This window comes from Physeter macrocephalus, chromosome 10 (genome assembly GCF_002837175.3).
Source record: "Physeter macrocephalus isolate SW-GA chromosome 10, ASM283717v5, whole genome shotgun sequence".
NCBI lineage: Eukaryota > Metazoa > Chordata > Mammalia > Artiodactyla > Physeteridae > Physeter > Physeter macrocephalus.
In genome coordinates, this window is record NC_041223.1 from 58,347,447 (window position 1) to 58,366,466 (window position 19,020).

Consider the following 19,020-nt stretch of genomic DNA (forward strand, 5'->3'; position numbering starts at 1 on the left):
CATTCTGCATCCTATTCCCAATTACAGAATGCAGCTTAGCTCTGAGTATTTTACTCTGAAAGCAAAATAGCCAGAAAACATGTTTTGTACATTTTGTAAATAGATCCACTCTTTCTTTCTATTTTAGAAATAGATCCAATGAAGAGAAAGTACTATTGTTTATAGCAAATGTTATCCTTCCTTCACCAGAACTTTTCTGTTGTTTATTATTTTCCTGAGTAATAATATTTTTTTCTTGTTATTTATAGGCCACAATGTCATCTCTTACTTTCTGTTTTTAAATAATTCCAACCAATAATAATTCCAGCAATTTCATGCTGACTGTATTCTGAATTCCTATATGGTAAATATTGCACACTTATAATAATCTATTAATTGATATGTAAAAATTTTATCCCAGCTTTATCTCCCACTGTTTTCCAATCCATTCCTCTAATCCAGGACATTGAACATTATGTCAAAGTTGCTATTAGCCCCATTCTAACCTGAGTGCCAGCTCCAGTAAAAGAATCCATTGCTTATTTTCTTAATCACCTTGTATTCCCTTTGTATTGGGCACTGTATTTGCTTTCCCAAGTTTGATGACTCTTTACCTCTACTGCCTGCTTGACATTTTGCTTTTCAAGGTTACATTCATCACTTACTCTTACCAATTCTATCTTGATGCTCAGTACAGATGTGGAGTCCTAAATCTCAGAACGTTGCTAATTCCTAGACTCTGCAATGTTGAACTTTGCTTTCTTGTCAGAGCATTGGCATCATCTTCTCTAGGTGTCCTTGTCATTGTCACTTGAGGGGCCCTCCTTCCTAAATAACACAAATTTTCATCTACCTAGACTTCCTCATACCATCTTGGATTGGTTACATACATATGTAACTATGTAGCTATTAAATATATAAGAAGCGGAGGAAAATTGTGAGCAGAAATGTATTAATTCTTTACAAGTTTTTATTGCATGATCTGAGATCAATGCTTTAGAGATAAATTTTGATTTTCAGGGTAGAAGGGGCAAAAAAAGTCTTTTGATTCAACCTTACTTTTTCCAAATGAAAAGTTTTAAAATTGACCTAAAAAAAAACACGATTATGAAGGAAATGTTTCAATGTAATTGCCATCTTTCATGTAAGAAACAGTTACTTAAAATGGAAATTCCATCTTTCTATCAGCTTTAGGTAAATGCTGATTGCTTAATCTTCAAAGGCATTTAGATGGTATGCTCCAAGTTAATGAAACGATGGAGGTTGTTAGGTCATCTCAATTATTTATATTCAGATGCAACTTGCAGCTTAGTACATCAAGGAATATTAATAGGTATGTAAAATGAAGAAATACAGTCCCATTCTGTTATTCATGCCACATACTCCATGTCCTTTTACTATTCATTAAATCAATCATATACAAATGTAATGAATGTTGTGCTTATGACTTCATTATATACCCTGAAACATCTTTTGCAAATATTTCTGCCATATTTGATTATAATACAGACCCTAAAATATTTCTTCTGTGGTAAAGATAAGAATAAAAGTAGCAATTATGTGAATAAATATTGTGAAATGTTATACATTTTCAGCAGAATCCCAAGAAGTTATGTAAAGCCCCTGGTAAATATATATTTGTCCTTGCTGTCACAAAACAGCATGAAAGGGGCTTCCCTGGTGGCGCAGTGGTTGCGCGTCCGCCTGCCGATGCAGGGGAACCGGGTTCGCGCCCCGGTCTGGGAGGATCCCACATGCCGCGGAGCGGCTGGGCCCGTGAGCCATGGCCGCTGAGCCTGCGCGCCCGGAGCCCCTGCCCCGCGACGGGAGAGCCCACAACAGAGGGAGGCCCGCATACCACAAAAAAAAAAAAAAAAAAAAAAACAGCATGGAAAACAAGGAATTTTAACAAGAATTTGAAGGAAGACTTAGGAACTAGAACAATCAAAGAAACACCAAATTAAAATGAAATCAAAAATTAAAGTTTGACTATGATTTTTGTACTGACAAAGATGTGAGATGTGATCAGTAAGACATTCACTGTCTTCTTGATTTTGTCAATTCCCTAACTTCTGTGAGGAAACAGAGGTACTGACTTCATTACCAAATCCTGAGTGCCTGGTATAAAATTCAGAGTAATGTGTACAACATACTCATGAGTAAAATTGATCAAAGAAAGGATAATTAATTCTTTTGTTACTTTTTATACTTTTGATGTTTTAGTGCCATATGAAATAAAACCACCTTCTTCAAAATGCCTTTATTGATTAAAAAATGGCAAGTTAGTTTGACTCATTGTCTGGCAAAGTCTAATTCTTATTCTCATTTCAACTGAATCAAATAAAATGGCTCCAGCTAATTAAGACAGGCAGACAGCAGCTAAGCAAACTTATAGTTCTAGCAGCAAATGACAGCCTTGCCTGGTCATACTTTATTTCTCTATGGTTCTATTTTCATTGACTTTTCTAAAGGTAAATCTTTGTACAGTAGCAGAGTGATCACTGTGCCCATTTAGTACATGAGCTAACTCCCCGCTGGGAATGTATATACTAGATGTTATCTTTTTTTTTTTTTTTTTTTGTGGTATGCGGGCCTCCCTCTGATGTGGCCTCTCCCGTTGCGGAGCACAGGCTCCGGACGCGCAGGCCCAGCGGCCATGGCTCACGGGCCCAGCCGCTCCGCGGCATGTGGGATCCTCCCAGACCGGGGCGCGAACCCAGTTCCCCTGCATCGGCAGGCGGACGCGCAACCACTGCGCCACCAGGGAAGCCCCTAGATGTTATCTTTTAAGTTAAGTTCATCAAATGAGGAAAGAAATTATAAAGTTTATGGGCCATGGTCTGTTGTTATAAATAAATAATTGTTAGGAGGACACTGGAACTTAAACACTTAAAGACTCACCTCCCTTATAAACATTATCCCTTCTTTCGCAAAAGAGAATGGGAACTACTCCTGTAACTCACTAAACTTTCACTATTTAATCAAAAGCATTTCTAAGTTTTTGTCTTTTAAGGTATTTTTCTAACGAAGAATTGAGACTAGCCTAATTGTATTTGTGAAGTGATTAGATATCTTGATAATAAAATACAAGTAGGTAAATAAAAAAAGCTCCCCAGAATATATTTGGGAAAATGAGAAGGCCTAGTGATTAGAACACAGACGCAGCATGATTAAAATAAATTAACACACACATTTATTCAATCAGGCAGTCACTCCATCATGATGAGCCCCTACTTTGTTTGCATCAGGCACTGAACTAGGTCCCGGGCCTTCAAGAATGACGAAACCTGGTTCTTGCCTCAAAAGAGCTTATAATCTATTGAGAAAGGGGTGTGAAGACAAACAAAAGTCCCAGAGTTAAATTTTAACATGGAGTTATATATAAAGTGCCTAAATAAAAGGTGCACACATGTAAAATGTCTGGAGGACTCAGCCAGGGTGTGACGGTGAGATGGGTGGCTTAAAAGAGCAGGGAGCAGGCACATATGAGGCTGGAGAAGTAGCAGGAGCCAGATCATGGAAGGTCTTGCAGGCTTGACAAATGAGCTAAAATTTCACCTAGCCAATAACAAGGAGTCATCAGTATGTTCTGGTAAGCTCATGGTAGCAAAAAGGTAAGAGTAGGAGAGATGTTAGGAGTGGGAATTCAGTGAGGAGACTATTGCAACAGTCAGGGGAGAGACCATGGGGTCCTTAACCAAGGCATAGCTCTGGGGGTGGAAAGAAGAATGTAGTTCAGTAAGATATTGATACAGTAGATTTGACAGTGTTTGATGACTGTTGGATGGATATGAGGAGAGGAGAAAGGAAATGGAGAGAGCAGTAAGTCTCGAAGAGTTTAAATTTCCAAAAACGGTAATCTCCTTAAAGTAATTCAAATGAAAGAGCCAACCAACAGTCATTATTGATTTGTGTTGCGAATTTACATTGTCAAGGAATATATATGGTATTATATAACAGCATAAGAAAAAGTGGTATTTGTAAAATACCAAATGGATTTCAGGTCCATTAGCATTAAGATGCATGACATAATGGGAGCACTGGGAAGGAGTTCCAGGATATTGCTGAACTTAAAATGTACCTTGAGGTGTTTCTACTTGATTTCATTCTCTTGAATTGAGATTGTTGCAAACTCAAGTCAATAATAAATGTAACCATTGTCAAACGCTGATGGATTCAAAAAAGTGAATTCCCACCCTATAGTCAACGGTGCCTGGGGAAAGCAGATGTCTGGTCAGAGGATGGGGAGAAATGCCTTCTGATCACGCGGTAAAGGACAGTGATGATGATCACTGAAGGGGGCTTCCCCACTCCCAGGGGCATGGAAATCTGTGAATAATTAATAAAGAATGCACAGTAGGGAAAGGGTTTTATAATAAGGGCTCATGTCTAGGGAGGCATTTAGAGCACTACCTGGATGGCAGTGTGTGGGCATGGGGTAAAGTGGGAGAAAGGTGATATGAGTTAAAAACAAAACCCTTATGTGTGAAGGAAGAGGGTCAGACTTCCTTTCTTCCTTCCTTCTTAGTGAGATCAGGTTTGGAGGTATTGTGTGACTTGGTTCCCTGGCTGGGTTTATACCAAATGAAGATAAGAATTTTACTGAGCTACTAGCATTAATATCTTTAATATGATGTTCCCAGACCACAGAAGGAACTACAACTATGGCAGAAATGGTCTTGTATTCAGCAGTCATTTAGCAGATAAACACTTAGCCTAGGTGCTAACTCAACCAGGAAAATTCTTATGAATCCAATTCATTGTTTCTTTTTATAGCTTAAACATAAAGAAATAATGTGAAAATCTAAGCACTGTGATCTTACATAGTGACAAATGACTATGATACTGATAATAGGTCTTGCTCCAAGTACTAGGGACTTTGCTGAGAGTCCCATTTCTTAATGGGACCATAGGGAGAAAAAAGAACAAGGTATATATAAACACTGAGATCTCAGGAATTGACTAAAGGGAATGTTGCCAACTCTACAACGCCAGGCTATAATTCTTTTCTTTTCTAACTAGAATCCTCTTAACTTCCTTACTCCATTCATGGCGGAAATAGCTTATTAATTTCTTTTCCTAAACATTTAATAACTGGGAAAATGCTTACAATATAATCTTAAGTGGAAAAGAAAAAGAATACTCATACAAGGCATAAATACACAAACATTTTTAAACAGATCTCATACTGGTTTTATGTTAGAATAATCATGCACTATTTTATAATTAATAATTAATTTATATAATAAAATATTTTATATATAATCTTTTATATAATTATATGTTATCTAATGAAATATTTTAAAAGATATTATCAGTTTTCCTTTTGGAAAATTGTAAAAAAGTCATCAATCTGCATACATTTTAAAAGAAATCTTTATTTGAATGGCAAACTTTATGTCTACTTCTAAAATATTTTGTGTTCCATGCTCTCTTTATAAATATAATAAAATAAATAGCTGGCACACATTTTTAGATAAGAACTATTCAAAAAGTGCTCATACAAGGAAATTTATCTTCATTTCAAAAATGAAGTCATTCATTTAAAAAATGTTCTCATGTAAGTCTTCTGGTGGTTTTTTTATTTTGCAGTAACTCAAATAAAGATATATAAATAAAGAGGCAATTATCCCTTATACTTTTTTTTTCTTATTTAAGATCTATTTGAAAAATATTTCATGACTATAACAAAGAGAAGAGTGTTGGCATTAAAAATTCTTCTGAAGGGCTTCCCTGGTGGCTCAGTGGTTGGGAGTCTGCCTGCCGATGCAGGGGACACGGGTTCGTGCCCCGGTCCGGGAAGATCCCACATGCCGCGGAGCGGCTGGGCCCGTGAGCCATGGCCGCTGAGCCTGCGCGTCCGGAGCCTGTGCTCCGCAACGGGAAGAGGCCACAACAGTGAGAGTCCCGCGTACCACAAAAAAAAAAAAAAAAAAAAAAAAAAATTATTCTGAAGATTTCAAAATCTATGGTCTATACACAATGCCCAGAATTTTCAATAAATAGGCTAATCATTTTCTCATCAGTGCATTTTTGTTCTATCACTTATCCACTCCCACTAAATCAGTTGTCAGTTCAGAAGAAGGGCAGGATTGAGGACTGGACTCATGGATAGAAAGAAAAAACCTAAACCTGCATTCATCCTAACACCCTGTCTTTTTTTTTTTTCTTTTTAGTGTGCATATACCTTTTATTGGGAAGAATATGTTTAGGAAAGCCAAGAAAAGAGTCCACACACTTGGTTGACTTTGAGGTCCTCATCTTGTCTAGTGGCCTGTGTGCTCCATAATTGTAAATACTGGGACTTGGAGTAATTATGTGGCTAATGGGGGAAGGTAAAAATAACGACTAAGAGTTCAAATTTGGATAACAGAAAGACTCAGGTTCAATTTAAAATTCGGACATTTACTGTGTGACATTGGAATGTTAGTTAACCACTTGAGGTCTTATATTTCTGTCTGTAAAATGGGAATAATAATGGTACCAGCTCAGTGAGTTGTTTTGAGGATTAAATGGAATGATGCATGCAAAGCATTTAGCATTAGTGTAGACACATAGCTGGGGTTTTTTTTGTTGTTGTTATTTTAGAAAATGAATTTTATTTATTTATAAAAATTATAAATTTTAATAAATTGCAGATTATTCTTTCCTAGTATACAGAAATATAAGTGATTTTTTAAGTGTTTTTTTGGTTTGTTTGTTTTTTAACTTTATTTATTTATTTTATTTTGGCTGTGTTGGGTCTTCGTTTCTGTGCGAGGGCTTTCTCTAGTTGCGGCAAGCGGGGGCCACTCTTCATTGCGGTGCGTGGGCCTCTCACTATCGCGGCCTCGCTTGTTGCGGAGCACAGGCTCCAGATGCGCAGGCTCAGTAGTTGTGGCCCATGGGCCTAGTTGCTCCGCGGCATGTGGGATCCTCCCAGACCAGGGCTCGAACCCGTGTCCCCTGCATTGGCAGGCAGATTCTCAACCACTGCACCACCAGGGAAGCCCAATATTACTGATTTTTGTCTTTTTTGATCCATTTTATGAAGGTTAATTCTTTCCAAGAGCCCCTACCTTCCTAGATGTGAAATTAATTTATCTTCCTTTGTATTTATCTCTTTCAATAGTCTACTTAACTTACTAGAAGTTTCAAGGGAATGATACAGGAATCATACAGAAATACACAGAGTACCCAAGTAAGTCTGGATAATTTTTGTGATTCTGATATAAAAAAGGGCACACTAATCCTTGGATGTATCAGTGGAAGTCTTAGAGTATGAAAATATTAAGATTGCCATGATACCCATTGATTTACTTTTCCTAAAACCATTCAGTAATGGTTCTGAATAACAAATAACAATATCCATCTTGAAATTAAGGAAGGGTAAAGAGAGTTAGAAAGCATATATGGAAAAAATATATACATGATTAAAATAACAATTTAAAAGGAAGTATATGTTTTAATTTTTAAAAATAACATTGTCTATTAGGTTCCAAGAGTTTGATTCACCATCTTCAAACTGGGAATGAAATATAATATTTGTAATTTATTCTTGGTTGTATTTTATTTTTAATCTGGATGTACTTCAGAAAAAAAAATCTTCATTTTTAAGTTATTTATGTATTTTCCTCCCAACAAAGTTTCTCAAATATATCTTAAGGTAAAACTAAAATACTAGAACTAGTCAACCATCTCTTTTTATGCACAGGGGTAAAATTCCCCTCATACTATTTCCTTAAAACAATAATGTGGATATAAGATATTTTCAAATTCTAGTAGGTTATTTTTCTCACTAAAAGAAAATAATGTCTTTTTTTTTTTTCTTTCCATAAGAAGGTTGGTGCCTAGAGGGTAACTATGATTTCTTCACAGTCTCTATGAAGACACTCAATTTGTATTACTAAATCTTCTTTTAAGGGAAGAAAAACACAAAAATTTCCCATATTTTGCTACAACATTAAAAACATACTTTGAGGCCCCATTGAAGGAATTAATGGAAACATTACAATCATAATAGAAAAAGCTTTTCCACACATCAGGACAGAGGATGTTTCTGCTTATAAAGTTTCCATTTAGAATGATACTTTTTAATGACCTAGGAAATGTAAATATTGCCAAAGTGCTGAGCTATTTACTAAATTGTAGCAGTAACTTTGTCTATAGAAAATAGATTGAATGAGAATATATGAGACATTTATAATTTGTTAAATAGTACAGTATAAACTTACCTGGTCCTATAAGGTGGCCAGTAGCTACATATGGCTACTGAGAACTTGAAATGTGACTAGTCTGAACTAATACCCGAAGTGTCAAATGCACACCAACTTTCAATGACTTAACAGAAAAAAAGAATGTAATATATTTCAGTCATAATTTTTATAGTGATTGTTTAAATGATGGCATTTTTGATACAATGGGTTAAATAAATTAATAATATTGAAATTACCTTTTGGTGTATGTTTTTTAACATAACTATTAGAAAATTTTAAATTATGTATGTATATTGTATTAGATTTTCATTGGCAGAACTGGTATAAACAACTAAAGTTACATAAAATGTACCCTTCTTTTACAGTTTAAGCATTAGTCTAGGTTTAAAACCAAGACTTGAAAATAACAAGTGTGATTATTGGTGAATTCTGAACCTTAAAAAGTAAGCTCAAGGGAAATTTTAGTGTGATGTAAGTCATTTATATGACATCAGATATCAGAAACCAACATGATTAAGAGCAATCATATACTGGTAGTTAAGATCAGAAGGATAACTTTCAGGTTAATGTCTTCTTTTCAGTCTTTAATTTACCCTATATATAGCAGCAATTAATTTTAGAGAAATCACCTACATTGTAGTTTTCTGACAATAGTTGTAATGCTTTTTGAGATACTTGGATAAAAGTTAAATTTGCCACATAAAATTGATTTAGAAAATTGTTAATAGAATTATTGGCAATAGTACTTCTGATCTCATGCCTTTAACATTAATAACTAAACCGAAGTTTGGATCCAGAGGACTCAATAATTTATTCACTATTACTTAGAAACACACAAACTGATCTTTAAGTGGGTATTCATACCGTCATAAATCCATCCAGCAAACCTGAATCGGGTTTCGGAGGTGCCTGCAACCGTTCCATAGACCACTTTTCAATGATGGAGGAGACTTGTGTATTTTCTGTATTTAATATTCTGAACCCTGTCATGTTAACGCCACTGTATCGGTAGGGCTCTACATCAAGAGCGAAGAGGTCCTAAAAGACAAATTTCTTTGTGTTAGTATCAAGAGAGAATATTCATAGGCAAGTATAATTGAAATAATCATGTATTCCTGCTTGCCTTAGGTTACTTAACACCACTGTGTCTCAAATGATGTTTAAACATCACAAATCACCAAGATTCAAATACACTATCCTCATGTTTTGCCAATGCAAATATATACACACTCTACATAAACAAGTACATATATATATTATTCCAGTTCCACCAGTGGAACAACAGGCTTTTCTACAACCTACCTTTAAGGTTTGCATAAACTTTCTTCTCTATGTTAGGGATAGCTTGCCCTTAAATTTTATGCATTACTTTTATATTTAACTGATTATAGGTGTTTTCCCATGTCTTGCTTCCTTGACTGGTTATTGCCATTTTTGTGTTTTTTGCTTTGCCTTTTTTCTTTTTTTTTTAAGAAACAGATCATGAAATATAGCTTCTAACTAATGAAAATTATATCAAAGCTGAGGAAAAAAGTTAACAAAACTGGCCTTATTGGTTACAAGAACTCTTGTAGTTCTTTTGTCTTATACCCTATCTAGCAACTCCCCCATAAGGAACACTTCAGATTTTGGTTGCCCTTTCTACTCTACATACAGTGAGTGCTCTGGATTTGCCCAGGAGATAGGAGGCCAAAGCTGTCAGAGCAGTCAGATGTCACTATGAGAACATGCAGCATGTGGGACTTTTGCCCCCATTGAGTTGGCATTAGCTATTCCTTAGATCTTACAGACAACATTGAGAACTATTGAGAGCCAGGGCAAGATCAATGCCGTTGGTCCTGGGCACAGCTTGCTCATACAGCTGTACAGACTAGATTATAGAAGCAAAATTCAGTGAAGAGAAGCTGACGTTGGCCTGAGCTCTATTCTGTGCTGTGAAAAATATAAGGAACTTTTACGTTTTTAGTTTTCAACATTTGCAATCTAGCCAAGAAGATTATCTCTCTCTCTCTCTCTCTCTCTCTCTCTCTCTCTCTCTCTCTGGCTATATATATATTTACATACACACACACACACACACACACACACACACACACACATATATATATAAAATGTAGTGCAATATATGCTAAGGGGCAAAAGAGTACAAGTGATAAGTGCAAAGAGTCAGAAGCAAGACAAATGATTTTCAATTTTTATGGTAAAGAACAACTTCACAGAGCAGATGGGATCTGAGCTGCCATTAAAGAATGGCCATGCTTTTGATAGGCAAAAGACAAAAGGAGACCAAAATGTCAGTAGAGACATAAAAATTAGAAAATATAAAGTCTACTCAGGAGACTGACCTAAATCAGTTTGGCTATAAAAGAATTCATGAAGGAGAACAGCAGTAAAAGAAAACAAGAAAGTTAGGTTAGAATCAAACTGAAAGGGACCTTCAATTATAGGCTAGATGAGTCCTACATATACTAAACTAGTTTTTTTTTCCATGTTTTTCCTTATTAAGAGATGCTTTCGATTTCCCTAAAATCTTATGATTATGGTAGAACTGAGTTTCAACAGCACTGAAATATAATTTGCTGACGAGTGAAGGCTTCTACTCACTCTCCACCAGCCCATCACTAAGTTTCTCACAGGCTGCAAAAAAGTTGCCTGGTGGGAAGTGATACAGATATACAGCAGAGTTAGCCTTAGTATTTACCAATAAAACACTACCTACTGTGTGAAGCATCTTCATTGAAGAAGAGTTGTTTTTACAAGAAGCTATTGTGATCAATTTAGATTTAAAATTTAGTAATTTAGACCAATTACTAAATTTTAGTAATTTAATCTGGTAACTTCAAGACTCCTAAAAGCAAGGAGATCAATTGGAAAACTTTTGAATTAACAAAGAGAGAGCATTGGTTAGACTGGTCATTGTGGAAAAGGAGAAGATGCATACTACAGACACTATGGAGAAAAAATCAGTGGCATTTTGTTGGGGATACAGGAGTTAGAGACAGTGGAAGTTTTGAAGGAAGAGTCAGAAGATGAGTCACTTCAGAGGATAATACATTAAGGTTTAAATAATTTGAAATTATCTTAACGCCACAACGATTAGAAACGTTCTGCAACGCAGCGATATACAACAATTCAGGAATATTACAGATAGACATTTAGATCTCATTTGAACAAAGGTCATAATTGAAGCTCTAAGTACATACCAGTTCTGAAGAAAATAATTGAAGAGGAAAAAAGAAAATAAGATACATGCCCAAACTTGGAGATACTCTCATGTTGGGGGGATGGGCAGGAACTAGTGACAGAGACAGCTGTTTCACAGTGGAAGGAAAACTAGGATAATGTATTGGTAAAGAAATAGAGCTAAGGGTAAGTAGGTTTGATTAAAAAAAAAGAAAAAGAATGTCAGATTTTCATGCATATTGAGAAAAAACTGTAGTGGGTATGTAAAGACAAAAGATAAGGGTAACATTCAATTTGCTAATTGCAAATTAAATCATATTTACTTAAAAAAATCCAACTCAACGTATGCAAAAACAGAATAGAAAATTTAATCTACTAAAGGAGCAGCTTCAATAAACCTGATTTCGGTTAAGTCAATGGAGCTAACAACATAAGAATTTGTGCTTTTCTAAAACACTGATTTCTCAGCAAACTAATTTTAAAATCCATTATGTTCTGAAAGTCCTCTAAGCAATATAAAAATAAGACATTATTTTGAATTAATATCTGAAACAATATTATTTCAAAATCATCAGCTTCCCACCAAGAAACATTAGTTCTCTATGATGATAATTCCTCTTGGGTTTTATCAAAATAAAATAAATCATAACTTTAAAAGTACCAGTATTATATTACTTCTTCTCACTCAAAAACCCATTTTTCATCCTGAAATTCATTATAAGAAAATTTAGAGCATTACCTTTATGTTTTAATAAATTACTTACCAGTGTGGTAAAGATGTAATGATAGTATTCTGTCATCATTCCCATAGCTAATGCCTAAGAAGTAAAAAATAAAAATATTAAAATATTAATATTGAAGGTACACTTTAGGTGAAATACATTTTGTCAATAAGACAAGTGAGATGAAAATAGCAGGATGTAATGAAGAATCAGCCTATAGTCTTCAGGTTACATTAAAATTGGGTCAAACTAAATCTTTTTTCCATAGTTAAAGAAGATTAGTGGTTATGAAGGAATTTCTGAACCAATTCTCTTGATAGAAAAGCTATTAATTGAATGTTTGCAATTGTTAAGGCTTATGCTTTACATATTAAAAGAGGCATTAAATTAGAAACAAAACCTCAAATTAGCACATCTTAGTTCATTTTATTTGTAATGTCTTCACTACAAATACCATAGTAAGGAACACCATTTTATTTTGTTGAAAAGTATTACTCAATTAGGAAAACAGTGTTCCAAAGTACAATACCAACAGAATTTTTTTTTAGCATTTTAGAGATGTTTTCGTAGTATTAATGAAGCAAATGTAAATCACCACTGTACAGATAAAGGAAAGTTTATTTTTTATTAATGAACAATTGAAATTTACTATGTTTTATTTCACACTTCTACAGTCCTCATCAATTTTATTTTATTTTATTTTATTTTATTTTTAAATTTTATTTACTTATTTGTTTGTTTGGTGTTTTTTTGGCTGCATTGGGTCTTCGTTGCTGCGCACGGGCTTTCTCTAGTTAAGGCGAGAGGGGGCTACTCTTCATTGCGGTACACGGCCTTCTCATTGTCGTGGCTTCTCTTGTTGCAGAGCACGGGCTCTAGGCACACAGGCTTCAGTAGCTGTGGCACGTGGGCTCAGTAGTTGTGGTTTGCGGGCTCTTGAGCACAGGCTCAGAAGTTGTGGCACACAGACTTAGTTGCTCCGCAGCATGTGGGATCTTCCCAGGCCAGGGCTTGAACCCGTGTCCCTTGCATTGGCAGGCAGAATCTTAACCACTGTGCCACCAGGGAAGCCCCCTCATCAATTTTAGACTATCAGTCTTAAAACAAGGACTTTTGGATTAGAACTTCCAGTCATAAGAAGTGTCAATTTCCTCTCTGAAAATACAGAATCCTTTAGAAATAGCTGTTTATCAGTGAACAGTAGCTGGTGATGATAATTGAAAAATGATGCATTTTTGAGCTGAATGAAGAGCTCTTAGTAGGAAACAAGTATTCTCAGGTGCATCTAATATTCTTCCACAAACTACTAACTACTCAAATTGGTTTACTAAGTAGCTGCCCCAGCTACATCCTTTGTATTCCATACCCATAGGTAGGTATTAACCAATTAGCTACAGTAAAATTTGTATTTCCACAGCATTAGCTGTTCAGTAAGAAAAGATAGATGTTTGTGAAAAATTTTGGGATATATAAAATGTATTTTTTTTTAAGGGAGAAACATTTGTTAATGAAAGGTAGCATCAAAGAATTGAGCAGAGGAAAGGAACTTAGGAACTGTGATATTGTAATTTATAATAAGAAATATGTATTTGGTCTTCATCCCATTTCTGGCACAAAACTCCAGAAACTCTTAGAATTTCCCAAACAATAAAAGCAATGGGAACATCTTTGTTATAATATTTGGTTTCTTTTCTTCACTTCCTGAAATTGCTTCAGAGCCATAAAGGTGAAATGGGTGTCTTGTTATTCTTAGCAAGCCCCTTTCAACCACAACTGAGTTTATGTCAAATGAGGTGACTTTGGAAAATCCCCTAAGATGGGAGGGTGGGTGCTGGTTGCCAGGGGAAAGCAATCTCATGATTGGAAGGTTGAAACTTTCAGTTCTACTCCGGCGACCTCCTGGGAAGGAAGAGGGGCTGGAGACTGAGTTCAGTCGCCATGGCCAAAGATTTAATCAATCATGCCTATGAACTGAAGCCACCAGAAAAACCCAAAAGGAGAGGATCTGGAGAGCTTCCAGGTTGGTGAACATGTGGAGATGAGAGGAGAGTGGTATACTCAGAAGGGTCATGGAAGCTCCTTGCCCTTTCCCTGTATCTTGCCCTATGCATCTCTTCCATCTGGCTGTTACTGAGTTACATCCTTTCATAATAAACCGGGAATCTAGTACGTAAAATGTTTTTCTGAGTTCTGTGAGTTGCTCTAGCAAATTAATCAAACCTGAGGGGGTTGTAGGAACCTCCACTCTATAGCCGGTGGGTCAGAAGCACAAGTGATAACCTGGACTAGTGGTTCATGTCCGAAGTTGGGGAGGTGGGGAAACAGTCTTGTAGGACCAAGCCCTTAACCCGCGGAATCGGATGCTACCTCTGGATAGATGCTGTCAGAACTGAATTGGGTTGTAGGACAATGTGCTGGCGTCAGAGCACTGCTTGTGGTGTGGGGACCGCCCCCCCCACAACTGAATTGGATGCACAACTTTTAGGAACCAAATAATATTTCCTGAATGGATAAAAATTACATGAGCCAATAACTCTCTGATAAATTTACATTTAAGCAAAATAAGAGAAAATTTCTCTTATTAAATAAAAATTTACCAGATTATCTTTGTAGAAGGTATTCATTGTTCCTGATGGATATGTGTTAAAGGTTTCCCAACTTCAGAACTACTCAATGAGAGCTCAGCATTACCCTTGTCGATATTTTTTACTTTACCAACTCAATAGGCATAGAAATATCGATAGGGATAAATGAAAGAAACAGCGATTCAGATGTATAACTATAAATAACACATAATGCCTAAAAAGTGCTGGGTACTATTCTAAGCACACTGCACATCTTAATCAATTTAGGCCTCATTAAAAATCCTATGACGTAGGTCCTGTTATTATACTTATTTTACAGGTGAAGAAACTAAGACATAATAAGAATGAATAAATTAGCCAACAAATTGAGACAGTGAGTGAAAATAAACTCTAGGTCTCTAACTCTTGGAGCTTGGATATAGAGCATAATCTATGCCTTTTATAAAGTGGCATATTTTATATTCCCAAAGATATAGATCCATTTAGGAGCTATACATTCTAAAATGTTGGTTGTTTCCTCCTTGATAATTCGAAAACCTGGGAATCTCAGCCTAATCCTGGAAATTGTGTTTTGGAGGCGAGGGTGGGAGATGGTTAAGAAAATGGTGTTCTGCACCAGCCCCAGGTTTCTTCTTCATTACGTTGAAAAGAAACCTTTGAGGGATAACTGAGGACTATGTGAGCATTTCACTGACCTCCCTTCAGTCCGATTCTGAAAACAAGAGTCAGTATGCACTATGAACTTAGATCTAAGTAGAAAAGTTTAGTTATTTTTGATGGAGTACCTATACTCTAACATGAACAAAAGTGAACAATGGGGATACTCTCTTGAAAGGTGAGTTAATAATTTCCAATGGGAATTTAAAAAGAACTTGTTCTGGGGTTTCCCTGGTGGCACAATGGTTGAGAGCCCGCCTGCCGATGCAGGGGACGCGGGTTCGAGCCCCGGTCCGGGAAGATCCCACATGCCGCGGAGCGGCTGGGCCCGTGAGCCATGGCCGCTGAGCCTGCACATCCGGAGCCTGTGCTCCGCAACGGGAGAGGCCACAACAGTGAGAGGCCCGCGTACAAAAATAAATAAATAAATAAATAAAAAATAAAAAGAACTTGTTCTGGACCTTCTTTTAATTATAGCATTTATGTCTTGCTACTACTGCTTCTGAATGAACTGTATGCACACTTCAAACCACATTAAAAAGAACAAAATTATTATCTTCTTGTGTATAAACAAGAGTGGCAGCAAAAGAAAATTGCTTGTGCCACGTCACGCCTCCTGGAAAGAAATACCACAGATTAATTTTTTCCAAAATCAAAATATTGTTAGAAGTTCCCAACATTTAACTGATGTAGTGTTAACAATGCCACATGCAGTTATCCAGGCATATAATTTGCAACCAGTCTATCCTTCAGGTTATATCTGGACGTTACATTGCTTAAGGTTAACAATTGGAGGGCTAGACTTTATACATATTTCTTAAAATTTTATTATTCTTTACTTCTTGCTGCTGTAGCAGTTTCTTTGTATCTGCTTTTACGTTTTTCCAGGTTAAAAAATTTGATGTCATACTCTCTGATATGGACTTTAAAGTTCTTGGTTGCTATTTTTTTCTGGGATAGAATGTCTTCGTGAGACTTTACTCCACAGCATCCTGGCCCTGCCATAGAGGATTCTCTTTGACAAATCTGACTAGAGGTGGAATCTTTTGCTATTAAGACATGTATGCCAATGAGTGCCCTTAATTTGCCTCAGAGGAAATCTAGCCAAGCCCAGGCTTCACTCACTTTTAAAGCTCTCAGGTAGGAAAACTTCAAATTCATGGTTGCTCACTATTTAGTAAGAGCTCAGTCAGTTTAAATAAAACAAACATCTCTTTTTCTTGATACTCCTAATATTTGTTCTTGGATTAAGCCAGACAAGCTGAAAGCCCATTTGTGCCTTATCTTCAACTCTTGTACCATTTCTTTGCAGTGTCATCATTAGCCAACGCTGAGGAATCTCAGAAAAATTTCATAAATCATAAAATGGAGTCCGATGAAATGTACTGCTGCAGTTACAAAAAAGAATCTATTTACTTTCTTTTTGAATTGGTTTCTAGAGTAGCTAAGATCCAAATATGAGATAAATGCTCCCTTGGACAAGGTAAGTTTTAAAAAAAAATCCCACCATATGCGGTCTGCCAGTGTTACAGGATCAAAAAGCATGCAGTCTGTGTAATAGTGTTACTCTGACTTCAACTTAACTTTCATATTCTCATTTCCCCTCCGTTCTGATTTTTCACCTACTAATCTTGTTAAAATTATATAATTTCACTGTTGTATATATTTTAGATACTACTTTAATTCTGTTTTCATTTTGCGAATAGCAGGTTACACATCAGAAAACAAGTATGAAATAATGGATATATCAACTAGAAGACAGAATGGAAATTCTATTATTAAAGGTGATGGATACTCTCACCTTTCAAACAGCAAAATAAGTCAGAGTTAGTTACTCTATAGACAAGACAACTGATCAACTACATACTTGTTGGAGGCCTAGAGAAAGCCTACCAAAAGCCTATTATTTGTCACTGACAAATAGTACAGTGATACTCACTCCAGGCATAAAGGAAAGGTATCCTTTCCAAGTCTGTGTATTCTAAATGTGACCAAGAATTGTCTGGTATTAAATGAAAAACAAATCCCTACTCTAGATTCCAGCGCTTACTTTATCACATCATTTTGTTCCCCCAAAAAACCAACCAAACAACAACAACGACCCTTATATTCTTTATTACTCAAATATAACACTAGAGCAATTTTCCAAATCCAATTAAATATTTTACTGTAGTGAAACCAACATCCATATTGGAACACTGCATAAACATCTGCTTAATAAACTAACCATGTTATCACAGACATTTACTGTTGGTGGTTATATTTTATGAGATATAATTTGACATCTGAATCTGCATAACTCTCTAGTAGAGATATTTTATCTTACATTTGAGAGGTTTCAAGACAGGTGGCTAATCTCCAGTCAGCCAGTGTGTACAGAAGAGCTTAAAAAACAAAGTCCAAAGACTTGTGTTCAAATTCAGGCTCTACTACATAGTACAGCCTTGTACTAGCTATTTAACCCCTTACATCAATCCCCTCATATATAAGATATGAGCTAATAATAATTGTTTTCCAGTGTGCTGTTAGGCCTGAATAGTGCTCAAGTAATAGTAAGAGGTTTTACTGCTATGAATTGTTTGATTGATTTAGAATTATCTTTTTAGGTAGGCAATGCTTTATTCTGGAATGAATACTTCTTAACATCACTAGGAGAAATATAAATCCCTCTGCTATTTCCTTAACCAATGATGGACATTGATCAAGCTACTTAATCCTTCTGAGACTCAGTTTCTTTGTCTGTAAAGTGGAGCTAGCCCCTACTTCGTTTGGTTATGGTGATGATTAAATAAGATCAAATGTGTAAGGCATCTCAGCATGCATGCCAGGTAAAGAACAATTTTTTTTCTCTTTTCTTACTAGTTGATTTTAATGGTTGAGCTGCTTAATTTTTTTTTTTTTTTTGCAGTACGTGGGCCTCTCACTGTTGTGGCCTCTCCCGTTGCGGAGCACAGGCTCTGGACGCGCAGGCTCAGCGGCCATGGCTCACGGACCCAGCCGCTCCGCGGCATGTGGGATCTTCCCGGACCGGGGCACGAACCCGTGTCCCCTGCATTGGCAGGCAGACTCTCAACCACTGCGCCACCAGGGAAGCCCTGCTTAATTGTTGATCTGAAGTTTATTCCCTCATTTCAGCACAAAACAGAAATATCTACTGCATTGATCAATGTTCACATTAACAAACAGTATTTTAGCCATTTGAAAGTAACCTCGGAACGTCAATGTGCTTTAAAGATCATCAATATTTATATTACTTTTCTTTTAAGACAATTAATTAAAGTACTTAGACTTTTTATCAGAAAATCATATCAAGGTGACTTCTCTGGCTTTTTTTTTTTAAACCGACTGTGTAACAATAACACTTTGATTTAAAAAACAAAAAACCAGGGGACTTCTCTGGCGATCCAGTGGTTAAGACTCCACGCTTCCACTGCAGGGGGCATGGGTTTGATCCCTGGTTGGTGGGGAACTAAGATTCCCACATGCCACACAGTGTGGCCAAAAAATAAATAAATAAATAATAAACAAGACAAAAAGACAACCCTCAGAATGGGAGAAAATATTTGCAAATGAAGCAACTGACAAAGGATTAATCTCCAAAATATACAAGCAGCTCATGCAGCTTAATATCAAAAAAACAAACAACCCAATCCAAAAATGGGTGGAAAACCTAAATAGACATTTCTCCAAAGAAGATAT

General features: G+C 36.2%; 1 protein-coding gene across 6 annotated transcripts in view; it reads right to left on the reverse strand.

Moving 5' to 3' along the window:
* The window catches only part of GRIK2 (glutamate ionotropic receptor kainate type subunit 2), a 677,382-nt gene that overhangs the window by 342,146 nt on the left and 316,216 nt on the right, over positions 1–19,020 (reverse strand). For all 6 annotated transcript variants that reach the window (XM_028494615.1, XM_028494616.2, XM_055087599.1 and 3 more), the window contains 2 exons: positions 12,122–12,175; positions 9,039–9,212 (listed from right to left, as the gene is read on the reverse strand). In XM_028494615.1, coding sequence (XP_028350416.1) covers positions 9,039–9,212; positions 12,122–12,175 — 228 coding nt within the window. The remainder of the gene's footprint in view (positions 1–9,038; positions 9,213–12,121; positions 12,176–19,020) is intronic.